The sequence below is a fragment of the Grus americana genome, unplaced genomic scaffold (assembly GCF_028858705.1).
Source record: "Grus americana isolate bGruAme1 unplaced genomic scaffold, bGruAme1.mat H_18, whole genome shotgun sequence".
Taxonomy (NCBI): Eukaryota; Metazoa; Chordata; class Aves; order Gruiformes; family Gruidae; genus Grus; species Grus americana.
In genome coordinates, this window is record NW_026561336.1 from 50,029 (window position 1) to 63,009 (window position 12,981).

At 39.4% G+C, this 12,981-nt stretch overlaps 1 protein-coding gene across 1 annotated transcript in view; it reads left to right on the top strand.

Annotated features, from left to right (window-relative positions):
* Positions 1–12,981, top strand: part of LOC129200234 (hemicentin-1-like) — an 80,834-nt gene that overhangs the window by 45,230 nt on the left and 22,623 nt on the right. Inside the window, exons 3-4 of the mRNA XM_054811568.1 lie at positions 2,622–2,780; positions 3,206–3,328. Coding sequence (XP_054667543.1) covers positions 2,622–2,780; positions 3,206–3,328 — 282 coding nt within the window. The remainder of the gene's footprint in view (positions 1–2,621; positions 2,781–3,205; positions 3,329–12,981) is intronic.

The window sequence follows — 12,981 nt, forward strand, 5'->3', positions numbered from 1 at the left end:
AAACTTGTCCTCCCAGGGCAGTAGGATAAGCCTAGCTCTTGGTTTTCCAACAAACTTCATCTGGTCGGAGAACGCTTGGAGGGTCTGCATGTGACATTAGAAACGGGCTTTTGGCTGGCATTTGACGTCAGGTAAAAATGAGCCTGTATACCTGTCACTGAAGAAACCAGGCCCGTTCCTTTTACAGTCAAGGTGACAAAGGAGGTGTTCCTTTTGATGCCTCAGAAGTTGATCCCATTTTGCCTGTGTTTCATCCGTAACTCTGAATTGTTCTTATGGCCAGCACAACAGTACCTTGTAGGTGGGCAGCAGTGGCTTCTTAGTGCCTTTTTTAAGGGTTAACCAGATTCTTGGTGTATTCTCATATTAAATACAGTTTTCTCAATGCATAATTATTTGCATGAGCAATATACTTAAATCTTGTCTATAAGAAAATCTTTTAAAGTATATTCACCTAGTTTGAGTGTTACATGATCCTGTGATACAGATGCCGATACACTTGACTCACCAGTTATGAAAAGACCTTATCTGAGTATTTGTCAGTGTAAAAATGACAGCTTAATGAAAATAGTTTTCAGTAAGAGTGTTGAGAATACTTTTTAAATCAGACACTAGATTTATCCTTTTGTAAGTGGATCCAATGCCACTTAAGTAGATAGCTGTATAGATACTAAAATTAGACATGAGAAATATGAATAGTACAGATGAGCTGAGCTAACAACCTAAATTTCTGTGTGCCTGTCCAAACTGAATGGAAAATGAGACTTGCTGAGCTTTACTCACCTCCGTTTTTCCAGAAAACTTCGCAAGGTAATTGTAACCATATTTAATTGCAATTTAGAGAGAAAGGCAGGAAACATGTAAAGGAAAATTCTCCCCCTTTTTTTTTTTTTTTTAGAGTTAATACATTTTTGTTTTGTCATTCTACATAGCTGCCTTTTGAGAATGCCCCTCTTCTATGTTATGAGAATAAAGAAGTTCACATTTGTTCTCAGAATAACCATTTAGCTCAGCAGTGCTCTTCCTATTATATGTAGAAAATAGATGCTGCCATATAGAATATTACGAGAGATAATCTAGTAGACTTCAAGTGGGAATAGAGACTTTTTTCTTGTTCCAAGTAGGTGTCTGTAGAAATTAGCCATTACCTTGACTTTGCCTACAAATTAAAGCTTTACGTGGAAGAGTCTTTTGCTGAAGGTAATACTTACTTTGCAAGAGCAGGAAAGAAAGAACTTGGATATACTGATCTGTCCATAGCTCTATATAAGCATTGCCAAGGTAAAGTTCTGACATGTCAAAAATGTTTTTGGAGAATTATCTCTTGAATTTCAGGCAGTCTGAAGTCTACCACTTGCTTTTCCCATAAAACTAAGACTACATTTAGAAGGGATTAACTTATAAAAAGAACAATGGTGATGTACCTATTCTTTAACATAGATGAGAAGTTTATTGATATTCTTGCTTTGAAATGGGATTAAAGATACTGATAAATTAAAAATTGTAACTGACATGAACATTTCACTGGGGACAGCTGAAATTCTTAAGGACTTAGGGGACTGTGGGGAAACAAGGTTTTATCTCGTTTATGTGTCTGCGTGAATGATTAACCTCAAAACCTAATTTCTGATGGCATCTCAAGAATTAAAATTAGATGGAACAACTGCATTATCTTTTTTTCTTCTTCCTTCCCAGCATGTGGAGATTTGTCTGTAGGTATGTGTGAAGGCATTTGATTTTAGAAGTAAAAGCAAAACCTTTTATATTTAATCTTGGAAGTGCAGAGATCTGTTGCTGTTTAGAGGCAGGTTTTACAGTTAGTCTTCAGCTCTTTGGAAAGTTCTGTCTTCAATATGCCAAGTTAATTTTTATGTAAGTTAAAGCGAACTTTTATTTAAGCTGTATTTTCCTCTAATTCTTAATTTAGGAAGAAAGAGACTCTTTTTTTTCATACAAAGTTAAAGTCATAATTGGAAGCATTTTGATTAAACACACGGTCTGCAAAATCTCCAGCTAGGCAGCTGCCTACTTAGCACTGCAGGGAACACATCACCTGTGCCCCCTCTGCAAGCCCCCCGCACCGGCTGTCCCGCAGTGTAATGCCTGGGTCAAGTTCTTGTTCTTCGGGTACCGAAAGCTCCTCCTGGAGCTCAGTGCTGCTTGGCTGAGATCATTTTCCCATCGGCGACTGTGGCCGTGACCTCCCGTGACTGCTGCGTACTACCGGAGCAATGAAGTTGTCAGCCAGTAAGGGAGGGTGTGAGTATAGGAAACGGAGCTGTCACCAGAGCTGGAGCTAAACAAAACATGGTGCTCCCAGGAAAGATAAGAGTGACCGCCACACCAACTATTTGCAGGGCTAACCACAACCCTTCCTTTGATTTTTTTTTTTTTTTTTCTTCCCTAAGGAATTGTTACAGTTGTTGCTTGTGAGTGTGAGTCTGTGACAGCACCCTGCAGAAACCATGCAATGCTTAGGATAAAGAAGTGAATAAATTATTAGAAAAGAAAGTATTTGTCTTGAATGTCCCAAAAGTAACTAACTTATTTGGTATGTTCTTTTTTCCTAAAAAAAAATAAAAAAAAAAAAAATGCTTTGTTTTTCTTCTAATTGTGAACAGGGTGGTGGAGACTGTCCAGAGATGAGCATCGGGGCAATAAAGATTGCTCTAGAAATTTCTCTTCCCGGTTCTTTCATCTATGTATTTACTGATGCACGATCCAAAGATTATAGACTTACCCATGAAGTGCTCCAGCTCATTCAACAGAAACAATCACAGGTACAGAGGGGATTTGCATTCTGAGCTGGTTTAGGTATTTAATGCCCTGTTTTCTCAATATTGAAGGGTAAAATTCTTCTATGTTGTGAATTAAATAGTGCAAGTGAACCTTCTGCTAGTGTATGTATTCCTGGTCAGCTTGCCAGTTATGTGGATGTTCTTATAGCGTTCTGAAGTAAGTACTCTGGGAAGTACCAGTGCTGACAGATGAGTATCACTTCTGCGGTGGTGATTCCTGTCTGTTCCTTTTCTCCTTCACTGCTTTTTCCATCAGTAGGGAGTGCAATATGGCTGTCCTTCAGGCAAAGTAATACGAACCTGTACCAAGTGACGCAGTTCTTCTTGTTGTCATGCCTTAATGCTTTTTCCTGAAGTTAGCACCACATGCTAGATTATTTTTTAATTTTTTTTTTTTTTAAATACAGGTAGTGTTTGTGCTGACTGGAGACTGTGATGACAGGGAGCATATTGGTTACAAGGTCTATGAAGAAATCGCCTCAACGAGTTCTGGTCAAGTTTTTCACCTGGACAAAAAACAAGTTAATGAGGTAACTTTGCTTGAATCCTGCAATATATAGAGAAAACAAGGCAGGGGCTTATACTCTAAATCTGTAAATGACCTGATCCGTGGGTATAGGGAGAATAAGGGGAAATTCTAAATGTGCTGCTGTTGGTATGGGGACTCTGTTCCACCTTTCCCTTCCTTCTTTTTTCATCTGGTATCTCAGGATGCAATTCTGCAACTTTTAATTACATTAGGGAAGTGTGAACTGCCATATCTAAAGAGAACCTCACCAACTTCCCTCTACCTGTGCCAGAAGCCTTCCAGGAGCAGCTCCTTTAACATATAAGGAGCAGCTCTGTGCTCTGAGTAGCCCAGTGACTTTACTACTCTGAATGAGCTTTAAATGAGCATTTTGTAGCAAGCAAAGGATTGCTAATCAGCCCGGGCAAAAACATTCCTCACGTGATGGACAGATAGGTGTGAGCTAGCGGGTTTCCATTGCTCGCTAACTAACTGTGGTAAGTTTGGGTTTTTTTTGGTTTTGTTTTTTTAATTGAGGTTATGGTGTCAATACTTTTGCCAGCTCTGCTGACTTACTGGTAATTGTGATTGCTGACTCACAGCCTTGAATGACTGTTTTCTTTGAAAACTCCAATGAGTCTTAGGCAGAAATGAAATTTCAATAGTGCATGAGAAAATGATTTGGAGAGAGATGAAATCACATGTTAGTTAATCTGGGGAGCTGGAACTGTTTAGAAATGTTGTAAATATTTTCCTTTGAGTTCCTGGTATAGGCAATAACTAGATGAGGTTTTTTTGTTTTTTAAAAAAAATACTTCTCTTTATTCCTTTTTCTTTCTTTCCTAGAACTTGGACAATGACAAATGTTGGGGATACATTGCAGTTTTCTACTGTTATTGCCTAGAAAAATTGAAGTTCTTATTGGAGGTTGACAGTGGTGTGAAGGTGATCAAAAGGAGGAACTTCCCAGAGGATTTATCTTCCTAGAGTTAGATAGGTTAAAAGTCAGAGGAAAAGAAATTAATTGTTGGGACTGTGCAGCTCCTGACCTGCATTTTGTAATAATTTGTGTTTGAAGGGTAAAACTTTACTCTGTGATACTCCATGAAATCCCTTTATACAGAAGGGATCATGATACTGCCAATGGGAAATGCTCTGTGCCAGGACTGAAGTTTTAGGATAAAGTTTTTGTTTGATTTGTTTTTGGTTTTGTTTTCTTCTGGTTTTGGGAGGTAGGAGTGAACAGAAGGAACAACTTGTAGGTGCTAGGCGACACTGTTCTTAAGTGGAGCTGGCATGCACTGTTCTGTTGGCTGGCTGCCTCAGCTTTCTGAACTTCCCGGCGCTTTCCCATTTCTAAGAATGCCTGCTTCTGCCTGAATGGTTAGTCTCTCTTTGAATTTGGAGTAAGGTTTTAAGCAGGGGGTTTCAGTAGCCGCTGTCACTGCCTTCCCGCTTCATCTCAGCATTTCCTTCGAGCAAACAGTGGGCTCCTCATCTGCGGGCTGGACAGCCCATGGCCTGCCCAAGAGCCGGAGAGTGATGTCAACAAGTGATGATGTTAGTAGGTGCTGTTATCGCAGGGGTTTCTGGGAGAAGAGTACACTGCTTCATATAATTGCATCTCCTTTCAGTGGCTGTAGGCTGTAAGAGATCACCTAGGTAAAAAAACCCAAACCTCTACATCACTTTCAGAAGTCTTCCACAATAGCTGCTGAACAATTTGCATTAAAACCAGAAGACTCTGAAATAACTTCAGTGATCATTGCCCTTATGTAAAGCTGTGTCTGGGCTAACGGACTGTGGAAACGAGTTTACCAAAATCCTGTCATCCCAAATAAAATCTTTGCTGCAAATTTCAGTTCTGGATCAGAAATCCTATTTTCAAGGAGCATCTCTGCCAGTGGTTGGATGCAAATGAGCAGGACATGTAGTAGTAATCTGCATCAGCTGTTTATGGTATATCCTTCAGGCAAGATTAAACAGAAATAAACCTTGTCCTCTTTTTTTATCCGAGTAGTCAATGATGTGTAAAGAATGAAGTTTATAAATGCTAAAACATAGTCACTGTTTTGGGCCGAGAGACAGCTAATGCTGAATTGTTGATTGGGAAAGAGCTACAAAGTCACTGACTGTGAATACTCTGCCAAACCAATGTCTTGTTTTGTTAAAACTTCTTTGATTGTTCTACTCCAAAAAACCCAAACAAAGCTATTTTTAGTGTATAAAGTTTCAAACCGTTACTCTCATCCTTGCCCTTTGTGCATTAAGTGGAGAATGAAGCAATATTATAAGCTAGCTACGAGGCAACACAACAAAACAATACTTGATACTTGGCCAATGTTTCTGTTATCGAGAAGGCTAAGGAAACTTACTGCCTTCTGAAACAGATGTTATCTCAAATCCTACAATTACCTTGGTCAAAATTATTGTCAATTGACAAAGTTATGTTGGGTTCAGTCCAGCAAAGTGTGCAATAGATCAGTATGTCCGATTATTTGCTGAATGAAGCTCTTCTAACAGAATAAGAGGAAGGTTGTATCTTTGTCAGATTTGCCGTGGTTTCTGTGAGTTAGATTAATAAGAATATTCTTAAAGTCCAAAGCACAACTTTTGCTTTTATTTCCTAAAAGTCTTCTAGATTTTTCCTTAATTTGAGGTATTGGGTGCGCTGTCATCTCCAGAGGTAACTCTGTACTCAAAAACCATGATAGGTTTATATATAATATATAACAATATGTTTTCATCATATTGGGTAAAATTTGATGAATTATCTGATTACAGGCCTACAAGGGAGGAAGAGTATTTCGTGATCAGAGCCCTTAAAAGGGAAAGGCTTACTATTCAAAGTTTGGTTTTGAAGTTCTATTTCTATTAACAACTTGTGAATACTACCGTACTAAACTACAACTACAGTAGTCTTCGGTTTGAAATTTTTCAAACTGGTTGCTAGTTTTGAGATTTTTATCCTGTTGAGTTAGTTCTAAACTGAATGTCCTTCTGTCCGAAAGAATGGTAGCATTCTCATTTTATCTCCAATGTTTTGGAAAGGTTGTTATGCTTGTGTTAGCAAAGCATTTAAATCTGGATGTTGAAAGGTGTTTCTTTAGGGTGAGATTTCCTTGGCTGCAGTGAGGTTCCATGGCTGCTTTTGTACGCTCAGGGCTTAATTAGCAATAATTGCTCAAAATTAAAATGCATTGAGCATACTCATCGAACACAGGTTAAATTCTCCTGTTAAGAACAGATTCTGTATGTTCATGACCATACGCAATTTTATTCATGTCTTTCCAAAAGGTACTAATTTTGACTTGAACTGAAGTTATGTTACACCACGCTTATTTATTCCCCTTGTAACGGAGTACTGTAAGGAAATTCCTGTAAACAATTCTGATGCCCAAAGGTTTGTGCCGATGCTGGAACTGGCGTTAAGATGAGCGGTGATGGTCAGCAGAGTGTGAATTTGTACAGCTTAACAAGAGCAGTGATTTAATCAGTCACTGGTGGTTCAGATCATGCCTCCAGGTCACTTTGTGGTAGAAATGAGTCACGACTGTGTCTGATGAATTGGACTGATCATTATGGCTAAAGCTGGGGGCTCACAAGAGCTGAGCTAGTGAGTAGGAGTTTTCCATCTCTCTTAGTATTGAAACACTTACTGGATTGTTCTTATCCTAACCTTCCTGTAAGAAGGGAATATTTTCCCTAGGCTGCTTAAAAATACAACTTTCATCCTGATTTTTTTTTAACTAAGTAGAAATAGATGTTCCATATACAGAACATTGGTGGGAGGAGAACCGAGAATGACTGTGAAGGAGACTGGAAACATGGTGTTGACTTTGGAAAGAGGAGGTGTTGTTGAGTGAATTGAAAGGTGGATGAGACTAGATGGGGGGAAAAGAAGTTTGGAATTTGGGTGAGAAGCCTGTGACTAAAAGCAACGATGTGAGTGAGAGGAGATTGGTAAGGGGCCTGAAGATAAGGATAGGACAAGTCAAAACAGAATGTGTTAAAAGGAATGGTGCAAAAGGGGTCGCTCTTGTGGGGAAGGTGCCGAAGGTTAATGTCTGTAAGATCACGTGGATCTGGAATAGAGTCCGGTATTCTTCGTGCTCAGGAATGCTTTGCTGCAAACAGAAGTCTCTCAAACCCACCAGAAAAGCGTCCTATTTCTGCTGGCTGTTAGTCCTCACAGAGGATGGCAACCTAGGAGTTACACCTACGTGGCTCGGGTTAGCGTTAAAGATCTGTAGCGTGTATGAACTGAGCGTATGTTTGGATGGTGCTACGTGAGGAAGCAATTTTAAATTTTGCTTCACTTTGTTAAAAAAGTAAAAGGCCACTCCACTGCTTGACGAGAATAACATGAAGGTGACAAAGCCAAAAGCTTAAAATTAAAAAACTTAGAATTAAAGTTTGTTGCACAGCCGTGCTTCTTGCCTTCTCTTCTCCCTCCGTCCCAAACAGTCAGTATGCATTTTCATGGAAGGAGGAGGAATGGTTTCATGGCAGAGGCAACTGAATGCTGCCTTGGAGAGTGTGCTTCTACTCTGAAGATACGCCAAACAACGAAGGGAAAAAAAAAAAATAATAGTTACGGCTGACCTTTCTCTGTTTTATATGGAACTTGGATTCTTTGGAAAAAATAAACTGTAATCATAATATGTACATAAGGACTGTCATAAAACAACTGCAAAAGGATGTTTCAAAGACAGCTGCAAGCAGGCAGGCTTAAATCCTGTGTTTTCTAACTTTGAAGAGCTTGAGATTCAACATTAATAAACTTTTCAGTCGTGTCTTCTTACACATGTACTTATATGTATAATTCATGATTTATTTTCATAGTATAATTTTCACATGCTCCGTCTCAGTCATATTTTTAGACACATATTTAAAAGCATTATTAGAATATTTTTCTCTTTGGATGGAAGTATGAACCTATATATACTTAAGCAGTGAAACAGTTAACTTCAACTCCTGTTACTTTGACTGAAAAATATTCTTGAGACCCAGAATAAACAAATGGGAATAGAGACCATGCTCCATAGATTTTTCCAGGTTTCGGTATGCGTTCCAAGAAATGACCTGACAGCAGGGCAGGTTGCAAGAGCAAATTCTCTGGAGAAGCATTATAAATTATTTCTATATTTGCCCTTCCCCCTCTCATAATATTAATCAAGTCACATTTTGGCAGAACAACAAAAGCTGCTGTTGTTTTGAGGGCTTTCTGTAAGGGTCCCAAAGGGGGGGGGAAAGAAAAAAATCTACTTCCAAACCAGTGTTAGAGCAGTATTGCAAACCTCTTTGGAATGACAGGGTTGGGAAATGGATCTCCCAGAGTCGCCTATTGAACTGGGGAAAAATTGAACTATACGAGCAGGTTACTGCCAGACTTAAGACAGCTGGGTCATCCTGTGGCCTTCCATTTTCATTTTTGAACTTGAAAAACTCTCACAAACTGAAGCTGGGTTCCACTCTGAATTAAAGACCCTTACTTGCTCTCAGTAGATGCTACTTGGGTTACAAACTGGTGTGTTCTTGCTTTCTTTTTTCTGAAATGGCAGTTGCACAACATGATTGGTCCCTGGGCTGATGCATTTTAAGGGCAAATTCTGCTATAAGAGAACTAAGCAGCCTCAGGGTCATCAGCCAGGCTGCATATATTTCATAGACTGGAATTTTATCAGTTGCTGTAGTATCTAAGTACCTCATTGCTGTACCTGTTCAGGTAAATCTCCTGTGAGAGAAATGTGGTGGTGTTCCCCTTCTGGGGAAGGAGCGTGGCTAATGTGACAGCTTGGCAGTTACACAATGTAATTGCACAAACTGAAAATACAAGACTGAAGACAGAACCCTTGTCAACTTAGGGTACAATTATAGGAACCAGAGGGTCTAAAAATCATACTTTATATAACTAGATCAATATGTATTTATATAAGGAAATACATTTCCATATGAGTAAGGTCAGACATAGTTGGCATAATGTGGCCTTGAAAGCGCGTGCCTAATGTTCAGTGTTGGTTGGGCTTTCCTGAAGATCTTGAGCTGGCCCCACACTACTTTGTATATACTTTATATATATTATATATAAAATAAAAAATGTGTATGCCCGCTCTTCAGAAATGTTGTGTAGCCCTACTTACTTTTGCTTCATAGATTCCAAAAGTGGAAGAAGATGCAAACTCTTCTTAAGATTATTATTTTTTTCCATGTAACAAATGGTAGGAGCTACAGAAGTAGGAGGTGGTACTTTTAGAATCCTGGCAGGTATTGTAGTCATGTCCTCATCTGACTACCCGGCTGTTGGAATGAAAGAAGGAAGACCAAACTCCCATTAAAGGTATACTGGGTGGAAGAGTTCAATCCACTACCTCCTGTGGAAAAATCCACAGGATTTTGCTGACTGGTCCCTGTCACCTTCTACTTCATGTGCCCAGAAAGATAAGGAAAGATAACAGAATTAAGTGTGTGTGTCATTAATACTAAAAGATAAGCAGAACCAGAAGAACCTCATGATGTGCTTCAAGAGCAGATAAATATTCTTATTCTGTAAGAAACACAGATGGAAACCTAGTATTCTTGAAATTCATGTTATACATCTGAGATGAAACCATGGCAATGCTTGTCTTTTAATTTTATATCTATTCCATTAGATAAACGATCAAACCTAGCAGATTAGTCAAGGTGTCTAGAAAGTTCTTGCATAGTGGAAGACTGTTTTCATTAAAAACCAAAGCCAACTTGGTAAAGATTTAAAAAAATAAAGTTTGAGCTCAATCTCTGTTCTGGACTTGGACTGGATCTTGGTAAATGTTCAAATATTTTTACACCCTCAGAATTTGTTGTCATTGCTTGCAAATTATCTAGTTCCAACAGGGCCCACAAAACTTAGTGTGCTCAGCCATCCAGTGTTTTTAAACTCAGCTGGTTTAAATTGATCTAAAAATCCAAGGTGGAGAGTTTTGTCTTTGAGGCTGACATTTTGAAGCCTTCTGAAAGCAAAAGGATGTTAAAATAGATTTTTTTTTTTTTTTTTTGGTTTTCAGTGTGTGTTACTGCTTTAAAGAAATGAGATTAATTGCATTAAGTTCACATTCATATGCTAACTCAAACCTTAAACTATCCGAATCCTCTAGACTAATTTTTGAATGAACAATCTTATTGGTAAAATGAGAGTCAAAGATGGGAGCAGAGGGAGAAGGGTGGAGCTAGAGGAAAATGTTACCTTCCCTTCTCTTGTAAAGAGAACATAGGTAATTCTCTATGTTGAGATTTATTAAAGAATCTAGTGATATCAGTTTTGGTGGTCTTCAGTTATGTCAATACTATTTTATTTGTTGTGCAGTGGTAGCTGTATGCTCAAAGTGTTCTGTCTCAGACATGTCATCTCTCTCTGTTAAAAAGTAATTTTATTGACAAACTTTCCCAGCTGCACTGGGAAATGCCAGAAGGAGTCACATTCGGTATGCCACTCTGGAAATCAATCAAATCACTGTGATTTACAACTTCTGAAATGTGTCATCTGGTGAATGCATACAAACTTACTTCTTTTTTTATGCAGAGATCTGGATCATTTAGTGGTAGTTCAATTGCAGTTTAACTTTGCCAAAGCAGTGCAGAAGCTAACCCTTTGGACCCCTGTTTTCTGTTATTAACCAACTCGGTGAGACAGCCAATATGTGCCCTTCAGGTTAGACTTTTGACCTGGTTTGATTGGGTAGCGAGGAACTATTGACTGGATTTAACCAGGGAGGCTTAGCTCCCGTTTCTGGTAAGATATGTCCTCACCTGGACGCAAACCAGCCCGGTCACATGCAGTGAACCCCATGCTGGATTGTTTCAACAAAGAAACCAAAACCTAAAGAGTTGGTTCCCTTCCACACCCAAAAATAGTTGATGCCTGGTCTCTGCAGAACATGCCCGAGAGATGCTGACAGTCCGATTTGAAGAAAGGTGGCTCAGCAGAAGTTGAAACCGGTGTTTTTGTGCCAGATACATTTCTGTCCAAAGACCAGCAACTTTCCTTAAAAGAATCAGAGTAGCACTACAGTTTCAAGTATACTGGTTGTTTCACAAGGGACCTGTGAGGAGTTGGGCTGCAAGGCAGGCTCCTCTTTTCCCAGTGCTATTTGAACTGGTGTTGGTATTTTTGTGGCAGAGTGTTGTCTGAATTGACTCTATGGTTAACTGAAATTACTTTTTTTGTCATTGACAAGAGAAAGAAGAGGACTTGATTCACTTCACTTTCTTTACTGAAGATTCCTTTTCTAATTTGAAAGTGTTCTTCATTCTTCTCTTAAAGTACTCTGGACTGCTATGCATCATTAAATAACTGTTGCTTGTGTTTCCAGTGCTAGGCCGCAAGGTATAACTTACCTTTGAAAGAAAGTGAGCTTTTGGGACAAATTTGGAACAATTTTGGAACAAATTTGGAACAATTTCCATGGCTCAGCTCTCCTGTCTGCCAAAAAGGGTGCCTGGGGCTTATAAAAGTATTTGCTTTGATTAGATTTTTGTTTTGAAATCAATGGCTGCATGCTGATAAACTCTCCCACTGGAGAACCTTCCCACTCATCTCCCAGGTTTGTAGAAGTAACATGGTCCTGCAGTAGCTTGAAGTGAACTGTGCTGTATGAAAGCGAGCTTTCATATGGTAAGGAAATGAATATGATGTAGTAGACTAAGAGATGTAATTATGAAAAAAAACCCACAACCACAACAAACACCAAACAGTTTCAAAGCTGGAAGAACCTGTCTTTAACTTCTTTTGCTGAAGCTGTGTGCTATGGAGGTTTGGTCACTGTGGTGTAAGACATTTTCCCCCTCTTTGATGGGTTGTTTTCATTCCAGATCCTTTTAATGATTTCATGATTCTAATGATCTGGCTTGCGGCCTGACCACAGAAACAAGTAAGTAGGGGCAGTGAATTTTAGGAAGGAGAACGAGCAGTTGCAAGGAGGGAAGAGAGGCATCCTTTATGCTGGTTTCACCTCTGAAACAATTCCGTCATGCGCCTCTACTCATGAATTACAACATATAAACAACAATGTATAAAACCTGAGCACCGCAAGGAGGTAACGAAGGGCAAGATGCTAACTTGGCTCCGGGTGCATTTTACAATCAGCATGACTGCTGGTAGGCATTGTTTTATCTCTCTTGGTAAGCGCTGCTGGAATAGTGTCATGGCCAGTAATCTGCTCTCAAGATGCATCTTCCTTGTTGCAGTTGCTGTCAAAGTGCTTTGGGATCACTGGGACCATGTAGGCGTGTACGCTCTCAATTAGTAATTTCATCATTATAATTCTATCAAACTTAAGTCGCCTCTCATTCAGTGCAGAAATGGGTTAGAGCAATCTCGAACAGGCACCTTGTGCTGGTTTATAATGTGGAGAGATGGTTTGTAAGCTTCAGTAGTGCTTACAGATTGACCTGGGTAGAATTGCGTGTTCTTTCAGTCTGTATTTTCTAGCTTCTTTTCACTGTGAACTAATGGTTTTAATAGAAAAACTGGACAAATAATAGAGAGCCTTCTCTCACAAGGGTAGAGTACGAGTGAGCTATGCTGCTGAAGGCTTGGACCTTCTGACTCTTTCCAAGCACGAGCGGGAAGCACAGAACGGTCCAGGAGTGCTGGATGGGTGGGTTGCCATCTCCCTGCTGGTTGTGGCGGCTGCT